Below are 22,211 nucleotides of genomic sequence, written 5' to 3'. Positions count from 1 at the left end.
CTAAACGAAGTGGAGATAAGCAATCTACATGATAAAGAATTCAAGGTAATTATCATAAAGATGCTTACTGCACTTGGGAGAAGAATGGATGAACATAATGAGAATTTCAACAAAGACTTAGAAAATATAAAAGAATGAAAGAGTTGAATAATAAAATACAATAACTAGAATAAAAAATACATTAGAAAGAATCAACAATAAATTAGGTGATAAAGAAAAATGGATCAGCAATCTGAAAGACAGAGTAGTGCAAATCACCCAAGCTGAACAGGAAAAGAGAAAAAAATAATTTTAAAAAATGAGGATAGTTTAAGGTACAATCAAGTGTACTAACATTTGCATTAAAGGGGTACAAGAAGGAAAAGAGAGAGGGAAGGGGGCAGGTAACTTACTTGAAGAAATAAGTTAGTTGAAAATTTCCCTAACCTGGGGAAGGAAACAGGAAAGAAACAGGTCCAGGAAGCACAGAGTCCCAAACAACATGAACCCAAAGAAATTCACAGCAAGACACATTATAAATAAAATGGCAGAAAATAAAGGTAGAGGGAGAATCTTAAAAGCAACAAGAGAAGCTACTAGTTACATACAATGGAACTCCCATAAGGTTATGAGCTGCCTTTTCAGCACAAACTTTGCAGGCCAGAAGGGAGTGGCATGATATATTCAAAGTGCTGAAAGGAAAAAAACCTACAACCAAGAATACTTGGCAAGATTATCATTCAGAATTGAAGGAGAGATAAAAAGAGTTTTACAGACAAGCAAAGATAAAAGAGTTCAGCACTACTAAACTGGCTTTACAAGAAATGTTAAAGGGACTGCTCTAAGTGGAAAAGAAAAGGCCACAACTAGAAATATGAAAATTATGAAAGGAAAAATCTCATTGGTATAGGCAAACACATACTAAAGGTAGTGGATCAGCAGTCTATAAAGCTACTATGAAGCTTAAAAGACAAAAGTAGTAAAATTATCTATATCTAAATTACTTAAGTGAATCACAAAAAGATGTAAAATATGACATCCAAAACATCAAATGTTGGTGGAGAGGATTAAAAATGTAGTGCTTTTAGAACGCACTTGAACTTAAGCAACCATCAACTTAAAATAGACTACAGCGTACAAAGGTTGTTGTAAATGAACCTCGTGGTAAACACAAACAAAAAACCTATACAGATACAAAAAAATTAAAAGGAATAAAGACACAACACTAAAGAAAGCAGTCATATCACAAGGAAAGAGAATAAGAGAAGAAAAAAGAAACAGGAACTACAAATACAACTAGAAAACAATTAACAAAATGGCAGTAAGTACGTACCTATCAATAATTACTTTAAATGTAAGTGGACTCTATGCTCCAGTCAGAAGACTTAGGGTGGCTAAATAGAGAAAAGAACAAGACCCATATACATGCTGCCTACAAGAGACTCAATTCACATATAAAAACACACACAGACTGAAAGTGAAGGGATGGCAAAAGGTATTCAATGAAAATGGAAATGAAAAGAAAGTTGGGGTAGTAATACAAATGCAAGACAAAATAGACTTTAATACAAAGGCTGTAACTAGAGACAGGAAAGGACATTACATAATGATAAAGAAATCAACCCACCAAGAAGATATAATTGTGAATATATATGCACCCAACATAGGAGCACCTAAATTCATAATGTAAATATTAACATAAAGGGAGAAATTGTTAGTAATACAATAATAGTAGAGGACTTTAACACCCCACTTACATCAATGGACAGATCATCCAGACAGAAAATAAGGAAACACTGGCCTTAAGTGACATATTAGACCAGATAAACTTAAATGATATATTTAGAACACTCCATCCAAAAGCAGCAGAATACACATTCTTTTCAAGTGCACATGGAACATTCTCCAGGCTAGGCCACAAAACAAGTCTCAGTAAATTTAACAAACTTGAAATCATATCAAGCATCTTTGCTGATCACAATGCTATGAGATGAGAAATCAACTGCCAGGAAAAAGCTGCAAAAAACACAAGCTTGTGGAGGCCAAATAATTTGCTACTAAGCAACCAGTGGGTCACTGAAGAAATAGAAGAGGAAATAAAAAATACCTGACAAATGAAAACTGAAACACAGTGATCTAAAAACTATGGGACTCAGCAAAAGCAGTTCTAAGAGGGAAGTCTGTAGTGATACACACCTATCTCAGGAAATTTAAAAAATCTCAAACAATCTAACCTTACACTTAATGGAAATAATAAAGAAGAACAAACAAAACCCAAAGTTAGTAGAAGGAAAGAAGTAATAAAGATATGAGCAGAAATTAATGAAGTAGAGACTTTAAAAAAAGAAAAAAATCAATGAAACCAAGAGCTGGTTCTTTGAAAAGATAAAATTAATAAACCTTTATCCAGACTTACCAAGAAAAAAAAGAGAGATGGCCCAAAGAAATAAAATCAGAAATGAAAGAGAAGTTACAACAGACACCACAGAAATACAAAGAATTATATTATTATGAACAAATATACACCAATGAATTGGACAGCCTAGAAAAAATGGATAAATTCCTAGAAATGTACAATCTTCCAAGACTGAACTAGGAAGAAATAAAAAATATGAACAGGCCAATTACCAGTAATGGAATTGCATCAGTAATTAAAAAACAAAACAAAAACAAAAACTCCCAACAAACAAAAGTCTAGGACCAGGAGATTTTCAGGTAAATTCTACCAAACATTTAAAGAAGAGTTAACAGCTGTCCTTCTCAAAAATTTGAAGAGAAAGGAATGCTTCTGAACTTGTGAGGCCAGCATCACCGAAACCTGATACCAAAACCAGACAAAGACACCACAGAAAAAACTACCTGCCAATATCACTGATGAACATAGATGTAAAAATTCTCAACAAGATATTAGCAATTTGATTTCAACAAGACATTAAAAGGATCATACATCATGATCAAGTGGGATTTATCCCAGTGATGCAAGCATGGTTCAATGTCTGGAAATCAATCAATATGATATACCACATAAAAAGATTGAAGAATAAAAGTCATATGATCATCTCAATAGATGCAGAAAAAGCTTTTGACAAAATTCAACATCCACTTATGATAAAAAGTTTCTACAAAGTGGCTATAGAGGGAACATACCTCAACACAATTAAGCCCATCTGTAGCAAACCCACAGCCAGCATCATCCTCAATGGTGAAAAGCTGAAGTCATTTCTTCTACAGTCAGGAACAAGACAAGGATACCCACTCTCACAACTTTTATTCAACATAGTTTTGGAAGTCCTAGCCAGGTCAGTCAAACAAGAAAAAGAAATAATAGGAATCCAAATTGGAAAGGAACAGGTAAAACTGTCACTGTTTACAGATGACATGATACTATATATAGAAAGCCCTCAAGACACCACCAAAAACTATTAGAACTAATAAATGAATTTTTTAAAGTTGCAAGATCCAAAATTAATATATGGAAGTCTGTTGCATTTCCATACGCTAAAGATGGACTAACAGAGAGATTAAGAAAACAATCCAATGTATAACTGCATAAAAAAGAATAAAATACATAGGAATAATTCTAACTAAGGAGGTGTAAAAGACCTGCACTCGGGAAACTATAAGACATTGATGAAAGAAACTGAAGATGACACTAACAGATGGAAGGATATACTGTGCTCATGGATTGGAAGAATTAGTATTGTTAAAATGACCATACTACCCAAAGCGATCTACAGGTTGAGTGCAATCCCTATCAAAATGCCAATGGCATTTTCTACAGGACTAGAACAAATAATTTTAAAATTTGTATCCAAAAGACCCTGGATAGCCAAAGCAATCTTGAGAAAAAAGAACAAATCTAGAGGTATCATGCTTCCTGTTTTCAAACTAAACCACAAAGCTAAAGTAATCAAAACAGTATGGTACTGAAGTAAAACCAGACACAGATCAATGGAACAGTATAGAGAGCCCAGAAATAAACCCACACTTACATGGTCAATTAATCTACATCAAAGAAGGTAAGAATATACAATGGGGAAGAGGCAGCCTCTTTAATAAATTGTATTGGGAAAACTGGACCAGTTTCTCACACTGTATATCAATACAAAAATAAACTCAAAATGAATCAAAGAATTAAACATAAGACCTGAAATCATGAAACTCCTGGAAGAAAACATAGGCAGTACACTCTTTGATATTGATCTTAGCAATATTTTTTTGGATCTGTCTCTTTGAGCTAGGGAAGCAAAAGCAAAAGTAAGCAAATGGGACTATATCAAACTAAAAATCCATTGCAGAGCAAAGGATACCATCAACAAAATGAAAAAGCGGCCTACTGAATGGGTGAAGATAATTTGCAAATGATATATCAGATAATGGGTTACTATTCTAAACATACAAAAAAACTCATACAATTCAGCATCATAAAAACAAACCAATTAACAAATGGGCAGAGGACCTGAATAAACATTTTTCCGAAGAAGATATACAGTTGGCCAACAGACACATGAAAGGATGCTCAACATCACTAATCGTCAGGTAATTGCAAATCAAAACTACAATGAGGTACCACCTCACACCTGTCAGAATGGCTATCATCAAAAAGACAGCATATAAAAAGTGTTGGTGAGTATGTGTACAAAAGGGAATCCTCATGCACTGTTACTGGAAGTGTAATTTGGTACAGCCACTATGGAGAACAGTATGGAGGTTCCTCAAAAAATTAAAACTAGAACTACTGTACAGTCCACCAATTTCAGTTCTGGGTATTTACCCAAAGAAAACAAAAACAGTCATTTGAAGAGATATATGTAACCCAGTATTCATTGTAGCATTATATACAATAGTCAAGATATGGGAGCAACCTAAGTGTTCATCGATAGATGAATGGATAAAGAAGATGTTTTATATATACATATATACACACACACACACACACACACACACACACACAATGGAATATTACTCAGCCATATAAAACCCCAAATCTTGCCATTTGTGACAGTGTGGATGGATCTAGAGGGTATCATGCTAAGTGGAATAAGTCAGATAGAGAAAGACAGATATTGTATCTCACTTATATGTGGAATCTAAAAAACAAAACAAACAAAATGAGAACAGATTCATTGATACAGAGAACAAACGGGTGTTTGCCAGAGGAGAGTGGAGTGGTGGGTTGGGTGAAATAGATGAAGGGAATTAAGAGATGCAAGCTTCCAATTATAAAATAAATAAGCCAGAGGATGTAATATACAGCATAAGGAATATGGTATACAATATTGTAGTAACTTTGTATGGGGAAAGTTGGATACTATAATTATTGTGATCATTCCGTAATGGATGTAAATGTTCAATCACTATGTAGTTCACCTGAAACTAACATAAAATTGTACATCAACTGTATTTCAATTTTAAAAAAGGAAAAAAATTATCTATATGGTCAGATCATGTAAATATCCTGTTCCCCAGCAATCTTTTAATGTTTTTTCGGCTGCACGTGCAGCATGCAAGATCTTAGCTCCCCGACCAGAGATTGAACCCGGGCCCTGGCAGTGAAAGTGCCGAGTCCTAACCACTGGACTGCCAGAGAATTCTCCACAACAATCTTTTACTCAGTGTTTTATCATCCACTGATGATCTGTCCCTGAATCATTAATACATTGATGGTTACAAAATGGTGATTTTTCTAATTTTATCATTTCCTTTACATAATATTTTCTCACATATTTCTGAAATGAAGAGTTTTCTTTCCTTTTCACTCTTTTTGGCTTTCCTCCTCCTTTGTCCTCTGAAAGTATTGTATGGACTCATGAATTTTTAAAAATTTACTATTCAGTGTATTATAATAAATTACCATAATTATTATTTTGACCCTTAAATTATCCTATACAGTAAGTCCTCTACATACGAACGAGTTCCATTCCAAGAGCGCATTCTTAAGTCCAATTTGTTCATACGTCCAGCAGAGTTAGCCTAGGTACCGACTAACAATCAGCTATATAGTACTGTACTATAAGAGGTTTATAATACTTTTCACACAAATAATACATAAGAAACAGGGCTTCCCTGGTGGCACAGTGGTTGAGAGTCCACCTGCCGATGTAGGGGACACGGGTTCGCACCCCGGTCTGGGAGGATCCCACATGCCGCGGAGCGGCTGGGCCCGTGAGCCATGGCTGCTGAGCCTGCGCGTCCGGAGCCTGTGCTCCGCAACGGGAGAGGCCACAACAGTGAGAGGTCCGCGTACCACAAAAAAAAAAAAAAAAGAAAAGAAACACACAGAAAACATTGTTAACCTTACAGTACAGCACCTTGTAAAGTACAGCAGTACAGTACAACAGCTGGCATGCAGGGGCTGGCACCGAGTGAACAGGCAAGGAGAGTTACTGACTGGAGGAGGGACAGGAGGCGGGAGATGGTAGAGCTGAAGGGTCGTCAGCAATAGGAGACAGAGGGTGAGCTGCAGTTTCACTCATGCCTGGTGTTGATGGCACAGGTTCTGGTTCTTTGCTGGAATCAATTCTATCTACCTTGAAAAAATGATCCAGTGATGTCTGGGTAGTAGCTTTTTTTTTTCTCATCATAGATAACACAGTAGCACTGAATTGCATTTTGAACAGCTGCTGCCACCTTCGTGTACGTGTACTGTTCTACATTTGGGTCTTGTGCCTCAAAAACTAACAGTGCCTCCTCAAATAAAGAAAATCCCCTTGAAATTTCCTGCATCATTAATCTCTTCGGTTCTTCAGTTACTTCTTCCTCTTGTCTCTCTTCATCCTTTCTCTGGGCCTCCAATCCTAGAGCTTCTTAGCAGTACCAGCTACATCACCGCTGCTTTTACACTTGCCTCCTGGAATCCTGGGCTTGAAATAAAGATACCGTACTACTGTACTGTATACAGTACTGTACAGTAAAATACACAAAAGCAAAATCACTTGTAGAGGATGCACGCATGTGACAGTGTAAGCCAGATACATGAACTAATTTATGGGATTGGACATGCAGACGCATGTTCACATCTTTGAAAGTTCTCAACTTGAAGGTTCATATGTAGGGGACTTACTGTATTTGTCTAGTGGGAGTCCCTTTAAACTGGCTGTGTGTCCTCTTACATACCTTCATTTGTTTTTTGAACACTTTCTTGCTTTCTGGGAGAACAAGGGTATTCCAGATTTGCCTTGTACTTTCTCTGCCCCTAGACCTGGGCTCAGCTGTTTCTGCAAGGAGCTCCTGTTCCTTTTAGTGCAGAAACCAAGGTCTGATTGCAAGACCTGATCATTGCTACTGAAGTGTTACTTCTTCTAGGTCCTTTTAAAGGACAGAGCTAGGAAATATATTTTTGGAAAAGTCATCACTTTATCCAGATACCCTCAATTCATATCCAGTGTCACAGAGGTTATCCTTACTTTCCCCCATTTTATATTTGTATCTCTTTCTCACAAGAGAGCCCTGCTTTCCAACAGCACCAGAGTACTTACTCATTAGCTCTATCCTTCAGCTGATATTACAACACCAGTGTTACACCACAAGCAAGCCTACTAAGGAAACTTAAGGATTTCTTTGCAATTTATTTTTTATTCTTAGAATGCATCTCACTAAGGATATATACTCAGAATTCTGTGTTTGAAAGTTACTGGGTTGTCCAAAAAGTTCATTCGGGTTTTTCCATTAACATCTTATGGAAAAACCCAAAGAACTTTTTGGCCAACCCAATACTTGAATTCTTTCTTTTTGACATACAGTTAGGATCATTTGTTTCTGTTTTATTCCGTTTGAAGGTTTTCTTTTTCATCCTTTTTGAAGTGTCATTCTCGTTTCTATCCCATTTACCCCATTCCCACCCATCCTCTAGAGGATGAGAGTGAGGCTTTTAATATAGGTTTGACTTATGAGTCATGGAAATGTTTTTCATAAAATTAAACTAAAAAGAATGTTAATATATGATGACTTTGTATCCTTAATAATGTTCTTAGCCTTATGTCTGATATTAAGGTTCCTACACTTGCTTTGTTTTGCTTGGTTTTCAGTTTGTCTCATTGTCTTTTTCTACCCCTTTAACTTCAGCCTTTGTGTGCTTATGTTGTAGGTGATATCTTATGTATACAGTTTTAGAATCTGATGTTTATCTAGGCAACTTTGTGATTACTTACATATTTGAATTATTTTCTGCTATCTTATATTTTGTCTTCTTCTCCCTCTCCTCTCTTTTTTTTTCTTTTGCCTTCTATTGTTAGTGATTGTTATTTTTACTTCATTTTTTCTTTCTAATTATTTGGAAGTGATACATTCTGTATCTCTTCTTTTAATGGTCATTTTTAATGGACATTCTTGTCATCCTGTTAGTTTTTTGTTTTTTCTTTTTTATAAATTTATTTCTGTTTTTGGCTGTGTTGTGTCTTTGTTGCTGCACACAGGCTTTCTCTAGTCGTGGCGAGTGGGGGCTACCCTTCCTTGCAGTGCGCGGGCTTCTCATTGTGGTGGCTTCTCCTGTTGCAGAGCACGGCCTCTAGGTGCATGTGCTTCAGTAGTTGTGGCACGGGGGCTCAGTAGTTGTGGCTCGCGGGCTCTAGAGCGCAGGCTCAGTAGTTGTGGCGCACGGGCTTAGATGTTCCGCAGCATGTGGGATCTCCCCGGACCAGGGCTCGAACCCGTGTCCCCTGCATTGGCAGGCAGATTCTTAACCACTATACCACCAGGGAGGCCCCATCCTGTTAGTTTTGTGTTGAGTATTCAGTCAAATAAACCCATAGCACTTTTCCACATGAACCACCAAAATAGGTTTATTGAATCATCTACTTTCATATTTATATTTTTTAACTCAAGCAAAGAAGACTATGTGTTTATTTTTTTCAAATTTTATAATCTTAGTTTGAGAAGTAGTCTCGGTCATTCAGTATAAACAAAGGTTGACAGAAAACTGGACTCACCACAACCTTTTCTTTACAGTCTGCCAGCCCTCAGCCATCACCCTTGCCCCTGCCCCAGAATCTAAGCACTATTAAGGCCAGGAATATTATTTTGATTATTGTTCTGTCCATTATGTCTAGAAAAGTATCTATGCATTAGCTCACCCTTAATAGATATATTAGTTGAATGTGTAAGGTAGAAATACTTATTCTGGAGAAGAAGGAATGGGGTAATGGTGGGATAGAGGGTAGGAGACATTATGGAACCTTTTAGTTTGAAGGACTTGCATTTGAACAGTAATTCTACTTGTTTAGTATGGCCCTGAGGGTTGAGGTGAACACTACTACAGGGAAACAGAGAGCTGTATACTATCAGGATTGTGTGGAGGGGGTAAGTAGCTTCATTGTCAAGTCCCAGTTATTTCAGGAGAGTTTTGTTAGAGGTAACTTGGACGGGTTTAAATAGTCCTTAATTGCTCTGAGATTCTATGCTAAGTAGATGGAATACATTGCCATACTTAATTTACAGTCAGATTTAGGCACACAGGTTAAGTTTCATTTTTCATCTTAGACTTGTAGATGATCTTAACTTTACTAATAAAGTGATCATTTAACAGCACAACACTCTGAGTGGCCATTCACAGCAATCAATCACTCTGTGTGCCTCCCCGGTAATCCCAAATGTCCTGGTGTTTTCAGTTTTCTGTTTGGGCAAATTAGAAAGGCAATAAGCAGGTAGATCAGTTGATCGGTTGTAGGGTTCTCATATTTATCTTTTCTATAGCAAAGCAAACTGGGAAAAGCAGACTGCATATTTTCTCTGAATTTTGTTTCTGAGCTTTCATTTGATTACAGAATTATCTTAGTTTGATTTAGATATTTACTGGGAATGATACACAAATTGGGACAAGTTAAATGTAGTTTTATTAGCACCTGGAAATCTAAATTAGTGCCTTGAATGCTCCTTATAATAAAAATCTCTTCTCTTTCTCTTAGGGCTGCTGCTCAGAGTAAATTAGGTCACTACACAGATGCAGTAAAGGATTGTGAAAAAGCAATAGCGATTGATTCAAAGTACAGCAAGGCCTATGGGAGAATGGGGTAAGTTTTGGGAGAACGTTCAAAGTGCAGAACAGAACAGATATGCTGTTCTTAATGGCTTGGTTTTGAATTTCCTGCTTCATATTGTACCCTCTGAACTAATAAGAAGATAAATGTAACATTTAGGTAGGAAATGACTGCAGTTTCTGACTTGGGAGAGAGATGATTAGTGTATGATGAGTGGTTGGTTTTGGAGAAAATCATAACAACCATACTGAATAGACCTACTTCATATTCAAGGCTACAAATCTCAAGTAAGCACTCAGTATTTTGGCAGATAATGCTACTACACTTCCTTCTAGATTCACCTTACTACTCTCTTGAGTTGACTGTTTCACACCTACTCTTTTCAAATTTCCACTGCACATTCCATGGTGACTCTCAACTTTTTACTCAATTGAAAAATAGAATGTATTTAGAAGAAAAGTGATTCATCTTCTTACTTGCAAATCTACCAGTCTACTTGCACTTGTATCTACACAGATTATCTTTTTTCTGTTAAAATGGAAGGGTTCTTATCTAAGACTACTGCATTCACTCATGCTTGAGATCTCATTCCTTTGTACCTTCTCCAGGACTTTACACTTGTAATCATCTCCTTTATCTTCTACACCACCAGCTTTCCTATCTCTAACAGTGCTAATGACTGCATGTGAAAAGATCATAAAAAATCATCTGTTAGAACCATCTTTCACACAGCTACATCATTCTTTAGTTCCGCTTTCTCTGCAAAGACCCTAATAATTGTCTGTACTTGCCGTCTCGTCTTCACCATCTCTTATTCTCTCTTCAGCTCACTCCAGTAGGACATTTGTCTGTATCACTCTGTTGAGAACTCTATTCAAAGTCACCAGTTGTCTATATTTTTCCAAGGTCAGTATTCAGTTCTGTATCCTCACCCTTCCCCATCTTTTAGTATTTGGCATGATTAACCTTTTTTTTTTTTTTGGGGCAGCAAGGCTTGAGGGATCTTAGTTCCCCAACCAGGGATTGAACCTGGGCCATGGAATATGAAAGCGCCAAGTCCTAATCACTGGACTGCCAGGGAATTCCCATGATTAACCTCTTTTTGAAATACTTCATTCTCTAGGCTTCTGTGATACCACACTTCGTGGTTTTCCTTCTATTTCACTGGACGCTCTTTTCCAGTCTCTCTTACTAGTTCTTCCTCCTCTGCCACGTGTAAATAATGGTGTGCTTCAGGGCTCTTTCCTCTGCTGCTGCTGTTTCTCTTCTCTCTTTGATTTCAAACAGTCCCATGCTTTTAAATTCCATCTACAGTCAGTACTCTGTATTAATGAATACTGTATTTAAGATTCACCTACTTGCTAAAATTATTTTTGTAACTCCAAATCTGTACTCAGTATGCTTTGTGGTCATCTACAGAGTGGTGAAAAACTTGAGTCATCTGATGTGCAAGATCTCAGCTGAGGTCAGATAAGGCAATGCTCTACCTTTTTGTTTCAGCTCTCATGCTGTAAAATGAGTGTCCTTTCCGCAGTCTATTTAGTGCTATATTTTTTGCATTTATGTGCTTTTTGTTGTTGGTTTCTGTTTACAATGGCCTGCAAACATAGGCTGAAGTGTTTCTATTGTTTTCGCATGCAAGAAGGCTGCAATGTGCCTCACCAAGAAAATACATGTGTTAGATAAGTTTTGTTCAGGCATGAGTTAGTGCACTTGGCTGTGGATCAGTGATGTGTGTTACATAAGGTTTCTTTAAGCAGAAACATACATAAATCAAGGTTATGTATGGATTGGTTGATGAAAATGTTGTTGACCAGAGGCTCACAGGAACACAACTTTTATTTCCCCTAGAACCAATTGTTCCGTATTTGCTAATTTAGTATTTGCAGTGACCTTTTAGAGCATAATTACTATGGATAAAGAGAATCAACTGTATATGTTGATGGATCTCTTTAAGTTATATGTTTGAACTCCATACTCATATATTCAGCTATTTTTCATCTCTACCTAGATGTTTAATAGGCATTTTAAACTTAACATGTCCCAAACAGAACCCTTGTTCTCTTCTTAAATCTTTCTCACCTCAGTAAATATACTGTCATTCTACCTACCCAGTGCTCCAGTCTAGGAATCATCCTTCATTCTTATTACACCTGACACATCTAATCTATCAGCAAGTCCTACGAATTCTAGTTTCTACATATTCCTTGAATTCAAGTATTGATTGCTCTCTTGCTTACAACTGTAGTCCAAATTACCATCTTGTACCTAGGCTGCTGCAATAGCTTCTTAACTGGTCTCCCTGCCTTCACTTCACTCTCCCCAGAGAAGCCAGAGTGAGCTTTCTAAAGCATAAATCACATCATGTCATTCTGTTACAACCAGAGTAAAATCCAGACTCCAAACCACGGTCCTATAATATTCCCTGACGTCATCTCTTCCTACACTTTGTTTTCTGTGCTCCCTCCTCAACCTTTGTCCTGTTCCTGAAGCATACCAAGCTTGCAACGTTCTCAGGGCCTTGGTGCTTATTGTTGCTTCTATTTAGAATGTCTCTCCTCTAATTTTCATATGACTGCTTTCTTCTCATTGTTCAGGTCCTTTCAGTATGGCTGCCTTTGAGCAGCTCCCCTATTCATTCTCTTTAAGATTACTGTTTTTTCGTTTGCATGTTTATTGCTTATCCTCCCCTGTAGAATGAAACTTTCTTAAACTCAAGGACTTTTCCCTTTTCACTGAGGAATCTAAAATAGTGCCTGGTACCTAGTAGGATTCCAGTAAATATGTATTGACTTAATTAAGTGAGGACTCTGATGAAGTATCTTTCATGGTTGACTGGTAGAAAACTAATTAGGTTCTGAGATTTTTTTCTATGATTAGGCATTATATTTTATTTAGATCAGAAGTCTGTGAGATAAGTTGGCCAAGAAAGAATTGGAGTAATTTGTTAAAAATAAACTTAGGAAAAAAAACACTCTATACTGTCTCTCCATATATACCATTATTGTTTAGTTCTGAAGTAATATTCCAATAAATAAATTCTAACTAGGTGGAGGAAAACATTAAATTTAGTAACTAACTCTTTGACCTGTGCTTGGGATAATGTGTTATTGAAGTGTAAAGGTTGCCAATTTAGTTAGTTGTTTAACAATTTAGTTAGTTGTTTAACAACTAACATGTCTTATTCAGGAGTAGTTAGCTGATACCCCACAGCCTACTTTTATTTTTTATTTTTCATGGTAAATTGATATTTATTGTGGCTCAATGTCTCTGCTAAGAAGGAAGAAAGAAAGTGGGACATAGTGAAGGGCAAATCTAGTTCAGAGTTCTTTAAATGGTTTTAGCATCATGGAGTTATATGACCACAGAATTGTTAGTCAGCTCACATCTTTATGGAGCTTAATCATTCATAAAGCAAATTACTTTACATATTAGGCTTAAAAATGGAAGGGTATGTAAGGTTCATTTCTAATCATTAAGTTCTTTTAAAAAATTATTTTTATTAAAGTATAGTTGATTTACAGTGTTATGTTAGTTTCAGTTGTACAACAAAGTGATTCAGTTATACATACATACATATCTATTTTTTTTCAGATTCTTTTCCCTTTCTAATCATTAAGTTCTTGATTCATGTAGGACAGCCGAGGTTGTCACCAAGGAGAATGGAGAGAGTCCAGACTTATAGAATCTTGGAATTAGAAGGAAATGATACTCCTGTGAGCCATAGTACAGTTGGCGCTTGAACAATGTGGGTGTTAGGGGTGCCGACCCTCTGCTCTCAAAAATCTGTGTATAACTTATAGGCAACCCTTTGTACCCGCAGTTCCTCCACGTCTGTGGTTCCTCTGTATCTGCAGATTTAACCAATCTCAGATCGTGTAGTACTTCTATATTTACTATTGAAAAAACTCCATGTATAAGTGGGCCCATGCTGTTCAAGCCCTTGTTCAGGGGGCAACTGTACAATGAAGAAATTTAGTGTAATCTGGATTCAAATTGAATACAAGATAGATATTTGACTACATTTGTGGTGTCTTGATGTTCTTTAATCATATATCTTACACTGTATTCTTTTCAGGCTTGCCCTCACTGCCATGAATAAATTTGAAGAAGCAGTTACAAGTTATCAGAAGGCATTAGATCTTGATCCTGAAAATGATTCCTATAAGTCAAATCTGAAAATAGCAGAACAGAAGTTAAGAGAGGTATCTAGTCCTGTAAGTTACTAATGCCAAATGAGTGAAATATTTTGTCATTCACAATTTATTGTAATCAAATTGTAGTGTTTAGAGTAATTTTCATATATAATTGTTTTACAGACAGGAACTGGATTGAGTTTTGACATGGCCAGCTTAATAAATAATCCAGCCTTCATTAGTATGGTGAGTATATTTCCTTTTCTGCTTTGCTGGCTCTATTTTCCATTAGAACTATATAGTTCCAAACTTTTTAGAAACAAGTAAGAGAGCTTTTGTGATGGCGGTGGTAGGAGAGTGGTGATATAAAGCTATGGCTGAGGTTTTAACCTGCCCCTGTACTGCTTCGTGAAAAAGCCATGGGTGGACTTCAGGAAGCCCATGGATTCCCTGGAATTGTAGATGAAAATTTGTGTACATGTGGATATGTGCATTTTTCTAGGGAGAGAACCGTATTTTTCATCAGATTGGCAAAGGGGTCTGCAAATCTACAAAAGGTTAAAAACCACCCTCTTACATGAAAGTGACCCTAGAAAGGTCTAGTAATCAGACTTCTAATAGGATTTTGGCTATCGTGGTTTCCTAAGCTCTTTTGGCTTTATTGATCTGATAGTAGGAAGTAAACTGCTGTCAATATCCTTAGTTTATAGTGTTTGTAATCTCTTTATCCTTGCGATGTATTTTTAATACCAATTTCTCCTAGTACCTCCTCTTTTTTACAGTCCCACTCACTTTGTATAGCACACTAAAACTCTAAAAAATGTTAGTATATACATGGTTAAGCTTTCACTCCTCTGCTTAAAAAAAAAAAAAGAAATCCTTGTTAAAGATCCCTAAATATTAACTGCCTTTAACAGGAGATGCCATTTTTCAATTCTAGGCAGCAAGTTTAATGCAGAATCCTCAAGTTCAACAGCTGTAAGTATATAGAAAGAGCATATTACGTTTCTCCCTTCCACTTGCCAGCCTCCTAATTTGAGCACAGTAGCTCCAAAATGATAAAACTGGCCCAAATGCCAGTTAGTTGGAACTTAAAGCCACACCCAATTGGCCTAACCTACACAATGTGGGTATATCTACCTGCTTTTCCTTGGCCGGTATCCTACTTGTTAAGAATATATGCCAATTCTTTTTAAGTGCTTTGACTCAGAAAAGAATAATAGACCATCAGTACTAGGGGTTATTTAGGTTTATGAGATTGGGTTTCCACTTGATATGCATAATGATTTTTGGGTTCTTATTGTGAAGGGTAGGCAAAGATGCCAAAAACTGACTGACTCCACACAGAGTTGCCTTTTTTTTTTTAAATTTAGTTTTGGCTGCGTTGGGTCTTCGTTGCTGCGCGCGGGCTTTCTCTAGTGGTGAGCAGGGGCTACTCTTCTTTCTGGTGCACAGGCTTCTCATTGTGGTGGCTTCTCTTGTCGCGGAGCATGGGTTCTAGGCACACGGGCTTCAGTAGTTGCAGCACACGGGCTCAGTAGTTGCGGCCTGCGGGCCTTAGAGTGCGCGGGCTTCAGTAGTTGTGGCACGTGGGCTCAGTAGTCGCAGTGCGTGGGCTCTAGGGTGTGTGGGCTTCAGTAGTTGTGGCTTGTGGGCTCTAGAGCACAGGCTCAGTAGTTGTGGTGCACGGGTTTAGATTCTCCCTGGCATGTGAGATCTTCCCAGACCAGGGCTCAAACCAGTGTCTCCTGCATTGGCAGGCAGATTCTTAACCACTGTGCCACCAGGGAAGTCCTGCCTTTTTTAAAAAAATTAACATTCTAAAAATATCAATCAGTGAACCAATTTTTAAAAATACACTTATTCCAGCAAAAAAAAAAAAAAAAAATATATATATATATGCCAATTTGAGTGATATATCTCTTGCCTACTATAGAATGTCAGGAATGATGACAAATGCTATTGGGGGACCTGCTGCTGGAGTTGGGGGCCTAACTGACCTGTCTAGCCTCATCCAAGCGTAAGTATTATTTAAAATAGAAATAGTAAAAAAGTATTTTATATTTTACAGTTTGTCTCTAAGGTAAGGGGACCAAGGCTTTCTTTTTAAATTTTTATCTTTTACTGTTAGTATCAGTTACCTCATTAGTTATTAAATTTAAAAGTGGTTCATAAATTGAAATTTTCAGACTGAAGGGTAGGAATCCAGAAGATCTGGATCCAAGAAAAACTTTTTCAGCAGACTTGAAGAGCTACTCAAGAATATATATGAATGTCAAATATTAACTTAAAGTAGGTATGAATTTAGGTACACGTATATATTTAAAAATCATATATTGCATATATTAGTGTTCAGACAACTTAGGCAGCTGTTTTATTCAAACTCTGCAGTGCACTTCATTGCTAAGGGAACTCGTTTCATCTTCTCATTACTTGAACACATTACCTCCACCTCCATCCAAGTTGCATAAATTCTGTGCTTTTTGAGTCTGTGTGATGCTGTCACTGGAAATACTATATGAAGCAACAAGTATCATTTTCTGTTTGTGATCACAGCTGTGTAAACTCACTCGAAATATGGCATTTTTAGAGTGATCTTTAAGTGGCATGATTATAGTGATACCTAACACTTGCAGTTGGGAGGCACACACTCAGGAATTTGGATTAAATTTCTTTGCCTTTCCAAAAATCAGTTCTGTTGGGTGACTTCATAAGCATCCCAAAATGGGTGTGACACCTGTTGTATGAGAGACTAAGACTTGACTATAAGAACAAATACCCTGCATTATATTTGTGCACATACAATAAAAGCATACACTTTTTAGCCCTTTATTTATCTGTAGTTAAGCACTGGGTTGGGGGTGGATTTCACTCAATTCAGGAACTCACTTTTTTTTTTGCGGTACGTGGGCCTCTCACTGTCGTGGCTGCTCCCGTTGCGGAGCACAGGCTCTGGACATGCAGGCTCAGCGGCCATGGCTCATGGGCCCAGCTGCTCCGCGGCATGTGGGATCTTCCCGGACCGGGGCACGAACCCACTCTCAACCACTGCGCCACCAGGGAAGCCCTAAGAACTCACTTTTTAGCTTGGGTGTTTCATTTCTCATGAAGAACACTGCACTGTAGTAATACGATATGGAGGCACTAGTAAACTTGCAGATACTAAAGTCATGAATCTAAAACTTGCTTTAATAGAAAAAGTTCCCTTTGGGTAGTACCCACATCTTCTGCAGTTCTTTTTGCATTGGTATTGTGTGATTGGAAATTCCCTAATTCATATAACTTTGCCTCTTTACTACAGGGGACAGCAGTTTGCTCAGCAGATACAGCAGCAGAATCCTGAACTTATAGAGCAACTTAGAAATCACATCCGGAGCAGGTCATTCAGCAGCAGTACTGAAGAACATTCCTGACTTGACCAGGGGCCCTAGCCCAGAATGCAAATGGCAATGGCTCTGAAATGTTTGCTGTAGATAGTGGCCAAAACAAAAACAAACCTAAAAAATAAATCTGTCTAGACAATAGGTTTATCAGAAACAGACTTGAACATAACATGATTCCTTTGTAAACGAGTGATCATCAGTAACCTTGTTAAGTGCCAGTATAGCACTTAACTGGACAGGGTTCCATTTTCAAATCTTCATCATATTTGTATACTAGATTTAATAGCAGAGTATATTTATTGAACAGTAAGGCTGTTTACTGGTGAATTCTCTAGCACCAAATTCCTGTAGGCAAACTTTTTGAAAGGGGAGATGACTAAGAGGAAAGGTTTCTCACGCTGATTTAGGGGAAATATACTTGCCACTGAGCAACATCTCTAGAGAGAAGAAATTCGTTACTGGGTTTAGCTTTGATAGTGCAATCAGTAATGAATAGATGATATGATATGGACCAGTACTATCTTTAACGCTGCTTGTTCTGTTGGGTGATGAAATCTTGAGAGTTGGTGGAAAGCAGTATTCAGTGTTGTTTAGAAAAGCAAAAAATAGCTGCTGTGAATGTATAGAAAGTGAATGTAGGGTGCTCAGGTTTTTTGCGTAGCTCTTAACTAATCTTGCCTACAGTTTGGTATTGATAACATTAGCATGGCCACTTATGCTAAGTACATAATAAAATACATTTAGAAACCCTTAATGATACTGGTTAGGTCAGTTGTGTGACTGTTCAGTTTAATTAGCACAATTTCCCCAGTGGTGACCTTACCATGGAAACTCTCAAATATATCTACATTTAAATAAACCAATGGCTTGGCCCTTAAGGATTTTCTAGGTGGCATTTAATTATGTGCCTGTAAACACTGATTTTTTTAAACTCAGTAATTACTTGATGGGTTATAAAAAGCATCTATCACTGTCACTGCTTGTTCATGTTAATCCTCTGCTATAATTTGGCTTGGCATGTCGCTTTTATGCTTAACCTTAATTTGATGTAGCTTAAACGTAACAGGGGACTTGAAATATTTTATTGAAATTAGAATACATATTAGTGGAGAGACGTGGCACTAAGTATTAGTGGAATGGCTTTAACTATAGTGATGGATGAGACTGTTCTAATTCCAACTGGAATTTCTTTGGTTTGTTATTATGAAATTGGTAAGGTTGGCGGACACATAAATTTCACAAGTGTTGTGAGAGAAAACTGAAATAGAAAGTAGTATAAAATTAAATCAGTAATACCGATGATGATCAGGGCTTTACTAATGACTGTTCTCCTCAAAAGGCTAATTACTTGGTATTTTGAAGTTTAAAAGCCAACTTTCCCTTTTTTTCCTTTGTGAGATTAGAACAGTGGTTCTATAATTTCACTGTAAGAGTCACCTGGGGATTTGTTAAAAATGCAGATTCAGGGGCACACTTTTCAATTTTTATTTAGTAGGTCCTGTAATGAGGTCTGGGAATCACCATTTCAAATAGCACACCAAGTGATTCTGATGTAGGTCCAAAGGACTCTTAATTTAATGCAACACTAGGTTAGAGATTTCTCTCTTTTAGGCCAGCAGACACCTAACTGCCTGGGTTCAGGCTACAAGGAAGAGCTACGTGAACCTACAGTTCTGGTCAGAGCAGAGCGGGACTTAAATCTAAGCTAAGCCTTCTGAATTAACTCTCCTATATTGCATCTAAATCAACTTAATTTTTCATGAAGTTAAATTCAGATCCTGGTGTTCAAATGTTACACAGAATAAAGTACTAACTAATCATAGGAAAGTGATGACTGTGAAAAAAAAAAAGCAAAGTTGATCCTTAATTAAAAATCAGTCACTCTTGGGAATTCCCTGGCGGTCCAGTGGTTAAGGCTCGGTGCTTTCACTGCTGAGGGCCCAGGTTCAAACCCCTGGTCAGGGTATTAAGATCCCACAAGCTGTGCAGCATGGCCAAAAAAAACCCCCAAAACACTCTTATCCAGTGTTGAGTAAGAAAAGGTTCCTAGCATAACTATCTTGAGCATATTAAAAATGCTTTCAAATAAGTAAAATTGGTAAGCCTCTAACTGACTAGGAAAATAGAGAAAATATGAAACAACAGTATCAGAAGTGAAAGAGGGGATATCACTGCTGACCCTGTAGACATTAAAAAGATTATTAGAAAATACTATGACCAACTTTACATCCATGTATTTAACAACTTAGGTGAAACAGACAAATTCCTTGTAAGATGCAAACTACCAAAGCTCACTGAAGAAATAAAGATATCCTCCAGAAAAGAAAGATACAGGCCCAGTTTCAATGGTGAATTCTACCAAACACTTAATACCAATTCTACACAATCTCTTCCAGAAAACAGAAGAGGAGACACTTCCCAACTCATTTTATTTCACCATTACTTTGATACCAAAACTGAAGACATTATAAGAAAAAACAGTTTAAAACAAATGTTTTGATTTACTAATATCTGTAGTTAAGGTAGCCATTCTTTTTACATGAAGTAATGCGAATTGGTGTATTCCATTTCATCCTTCTAGTTTGTTTCTCTTCTAATATACAATCCATAACAAATTAAACCTAGATAATCTGTCCACTTACCTGGATTTCCATTCTATTCAAGCCATTTTTGCTTTTTAAGTACTTTCATCACTTTGGAATTGCTGCATTGCACGCTATTGCAAGAAGGTTTTGTGTAGCTGTATCGTGTTAGCTACTCTTAAAATGATAAAGAGTGCTCCAAAAGTTATTTTGCTTGTCTGAAACAAGAGAGCATTAAAGTAAATCTTTATATACATTCTACTTAGGAATAACTGACTTCCATTAACCACTTTTCATTATAGTAGCTGTAGCTGTTATGCTATGTAAAATTTACAATGTCCTTTTTACACAAATGACATTTCCACTTAATGTACCAAATTGTTTAGCTAATTTTTATAACATGGTTTAAACAGATCCTTTCTAAGATGACATTTTCTAACCTTTACTTAAAGGAGGAACATTATGTGTCTAGGTATTGCTTATAAAAGGAGTCTTTGTAATTATAAGTCAAATTATATAGCATATTCCAAGTGACCATTGTATGTTACTTTTAAAATTTGAAACAGAAGGTTCAGTCATGAGAAGATGCTTGAAAAGTTATCGCAGTACCCAGTGCAGTGGCTATAAAGTCTTATTTCATCATTTAATCAATTGTACTCATTTTGGAGGAAACACAGACTTCAATTTTATACTGCTTGCACTTTATTTTGCACAGACATTTCATTGATTACCTCTCCAATTTAAGGGCAAATCTCATTCTGAATATAGCTTTCATTTTGGACCAAACAGTTTGTCATGGCAATAAATAATTATGCATTTAAGAAAAACCAACTTTTGTATTTGACTTTATGCACTCTTTACATGTAAGCAATTATATATACATCTTTGAATTTCAACTTAGCAAAATAAGTTTTATTTAACAGTATTAGCTTTTGTTTTCAAAATACTGAAACTTTTATTACATTCATGTTGTAAAGTTGTTTATAGTCTTAACTTTCTCATTGTTTTGTATATGGCATAAGTAAATTAGTGTGATTACATGCAGAGATAGAAAGTTTTGTAATATTAATACATGATGTAGAGTTCAAAAGCAAATATCAGAAGCTGGAAATCCTTTAATCCTTATGAAAATAAGTGGCTTATTTTTCAATGGGGAAAAAAAAACAGGACTTTTTTGGCTTAGAATTAGAAAATTATCAGACTTCTTAGTTAACAGAGTAATCAACAATTTAAGAAATAAAACCAATTCTGATCTGCTGTTAGTAACTGAAACTTAGACGTGTGTGTTTGTACACACAAACACAGATAACAATATGATAATTTTGAAAACAACTAGAAAAACTCATATTGTGGTAGCAAATACAAGATTACATGAGGACCACCCCGGTTATTTTAAACTTTTTTTATTGACTGAGGGAAAAAACGGGGGTTAACGGAAATACTTCTAAGTAAAGTATGATAAGAATTCTAAAATTTTAAGAAACAACTGTATCTTCTAGATTGAGATCAGCAAACTACGGCCCGCAGACCAAATCTGGCCAGCTGTCTGTTTTTGTAAACGCTGCTGTGCAATTTTTGCCTACTGGCTGCTTTTGCACTACAACAGCAGAGTTGAGCATTTTCAATAGAAACCACATGGACTGCAAGATCTAAAATATGTAGTATCTGGCCCTTTACATGAAAAGTTTGCTGACCATTATTCAAGATACCTGCTAGGGACAAATGGCCTCAAATATAGAGCTTTTGGAGAACAAAGTCCAATGGTCATTTAAAATGAAACAAAATAGCATATGTGTGGAAAGTATACAAATGTTCATCTAGACTGTAACTCACAAGATAAAATCAGTAGATGGTTCTTTTCAAAACAAATATTTTAACTGTTTTACAGGAAAGAAATTTAAATAATATACTTATTTTTACTGTTGACTTGATCATTTTACAAAAGTGACAAAAATACAGAAAGTTCTGGGAAACTCAATGACAAGCATAACATTGGAAATTTTCTTCAGCTTTCCACTTTAATGGCCGAAGATACCACGCAGACTTGTGCGATGTCATCATATTCATATGTTCTCTTTAAGAACGTGTCTGTTAGTCTTAAGCCGGAGACACTCTATTGAGAGAAACATATAGACCTAAGTTTTCATTCATTGGTAA

General features: G+C 36.6%; 2 protein-coding genes across 8 annotated transcripts in view; one reads left to right on the top strand and one right to left on the bottom strand.

Moving 5' to 3' along the window:
* SGTB (small glutamine rich tetratricopeptide repeat containing beta) overlaps positions 1–19,599 on the top strand; it is a 46,855-nt gene extending 27,256 nt beyond the window's left edge. Inside the window, exons 6-11 of one of the 2 annotated variants that reach the window (XM_029217887.1) lie at positions 9,882–9,986; positions 14,032–14,170; positions 14,273–14,335; positions 15,030–15,067; positions 16,026–16,109; positions 17,391–19,599. In XM_029217887.1, coding sequence (XP_029073720.1) covers positions 9,882–9,986; positions 14,032–14,170; positions 14,273–14,335; positions 15,030–15,067; positions 16,026–16,109; positions 17,391–17,502 — 541 coding nt within the window. In that variant the 3' untranslated portion in view covers positions 17,503–19,599. The remainder of the gene's footprint in view (positions 1–9,881; positions 9,987–14,031; positions 14,171–14,272; positions 14,336–15,029; positions 15,068–16,025; positions 16,110–17,390) is intronic. The other variant, XM_029217888.1, reaches the window with a different exon arrangement.
* TRAPPC13 (trafficking protein particle complex 13) overlaps positions 18,570–22,211 on the bottom strand; it is a 36,931-nt gene continuing 33,289 nt past the window's right edge. For 2 of the 6 annotated variants that reach the window (XM_029217882.1, XM_029217883.1), the window contains one exon: positions 21,908–22,167. In XM_029217882.1, the coding sequence (XP_029073715.1) occupies positions 22,060–22,167 (108 nt within the window). In that variant the 3' untranslated portion in view covers positions 21,908–22,059. Of the gene's footprint in view, positions 20,273–20,733; positions 22,168–22,211 lie in introns of those variants that run through there. The other 4 variants (XM_029217886.1, XM_029217885.1, XM_029217881.1 and 1 more) reach the window with 4 other exon arrangements.

This window comes from Monodon monoceros, unplaced genomic scaffold (genome assembly GCF_005190385.1).
Source record: "Monodon monoceros isolate NGI ecotype Baffin Bay Population unplaced genomic scaffold, NGI_Narwhal_1 Super_Scaffold_12, whole genome shotgun sequence".
NCBI classification, from domain to species: Eukaryota; Metazoa; Chordata; class Mammalia; order Artiodactyla; family Monodontidae; genus Monodon; species Monodon monoceros.
Note: the sequence above shows the minus strand (reverse complement) of the source record. Positions and strands in the feature narration are given on the sequence as shown.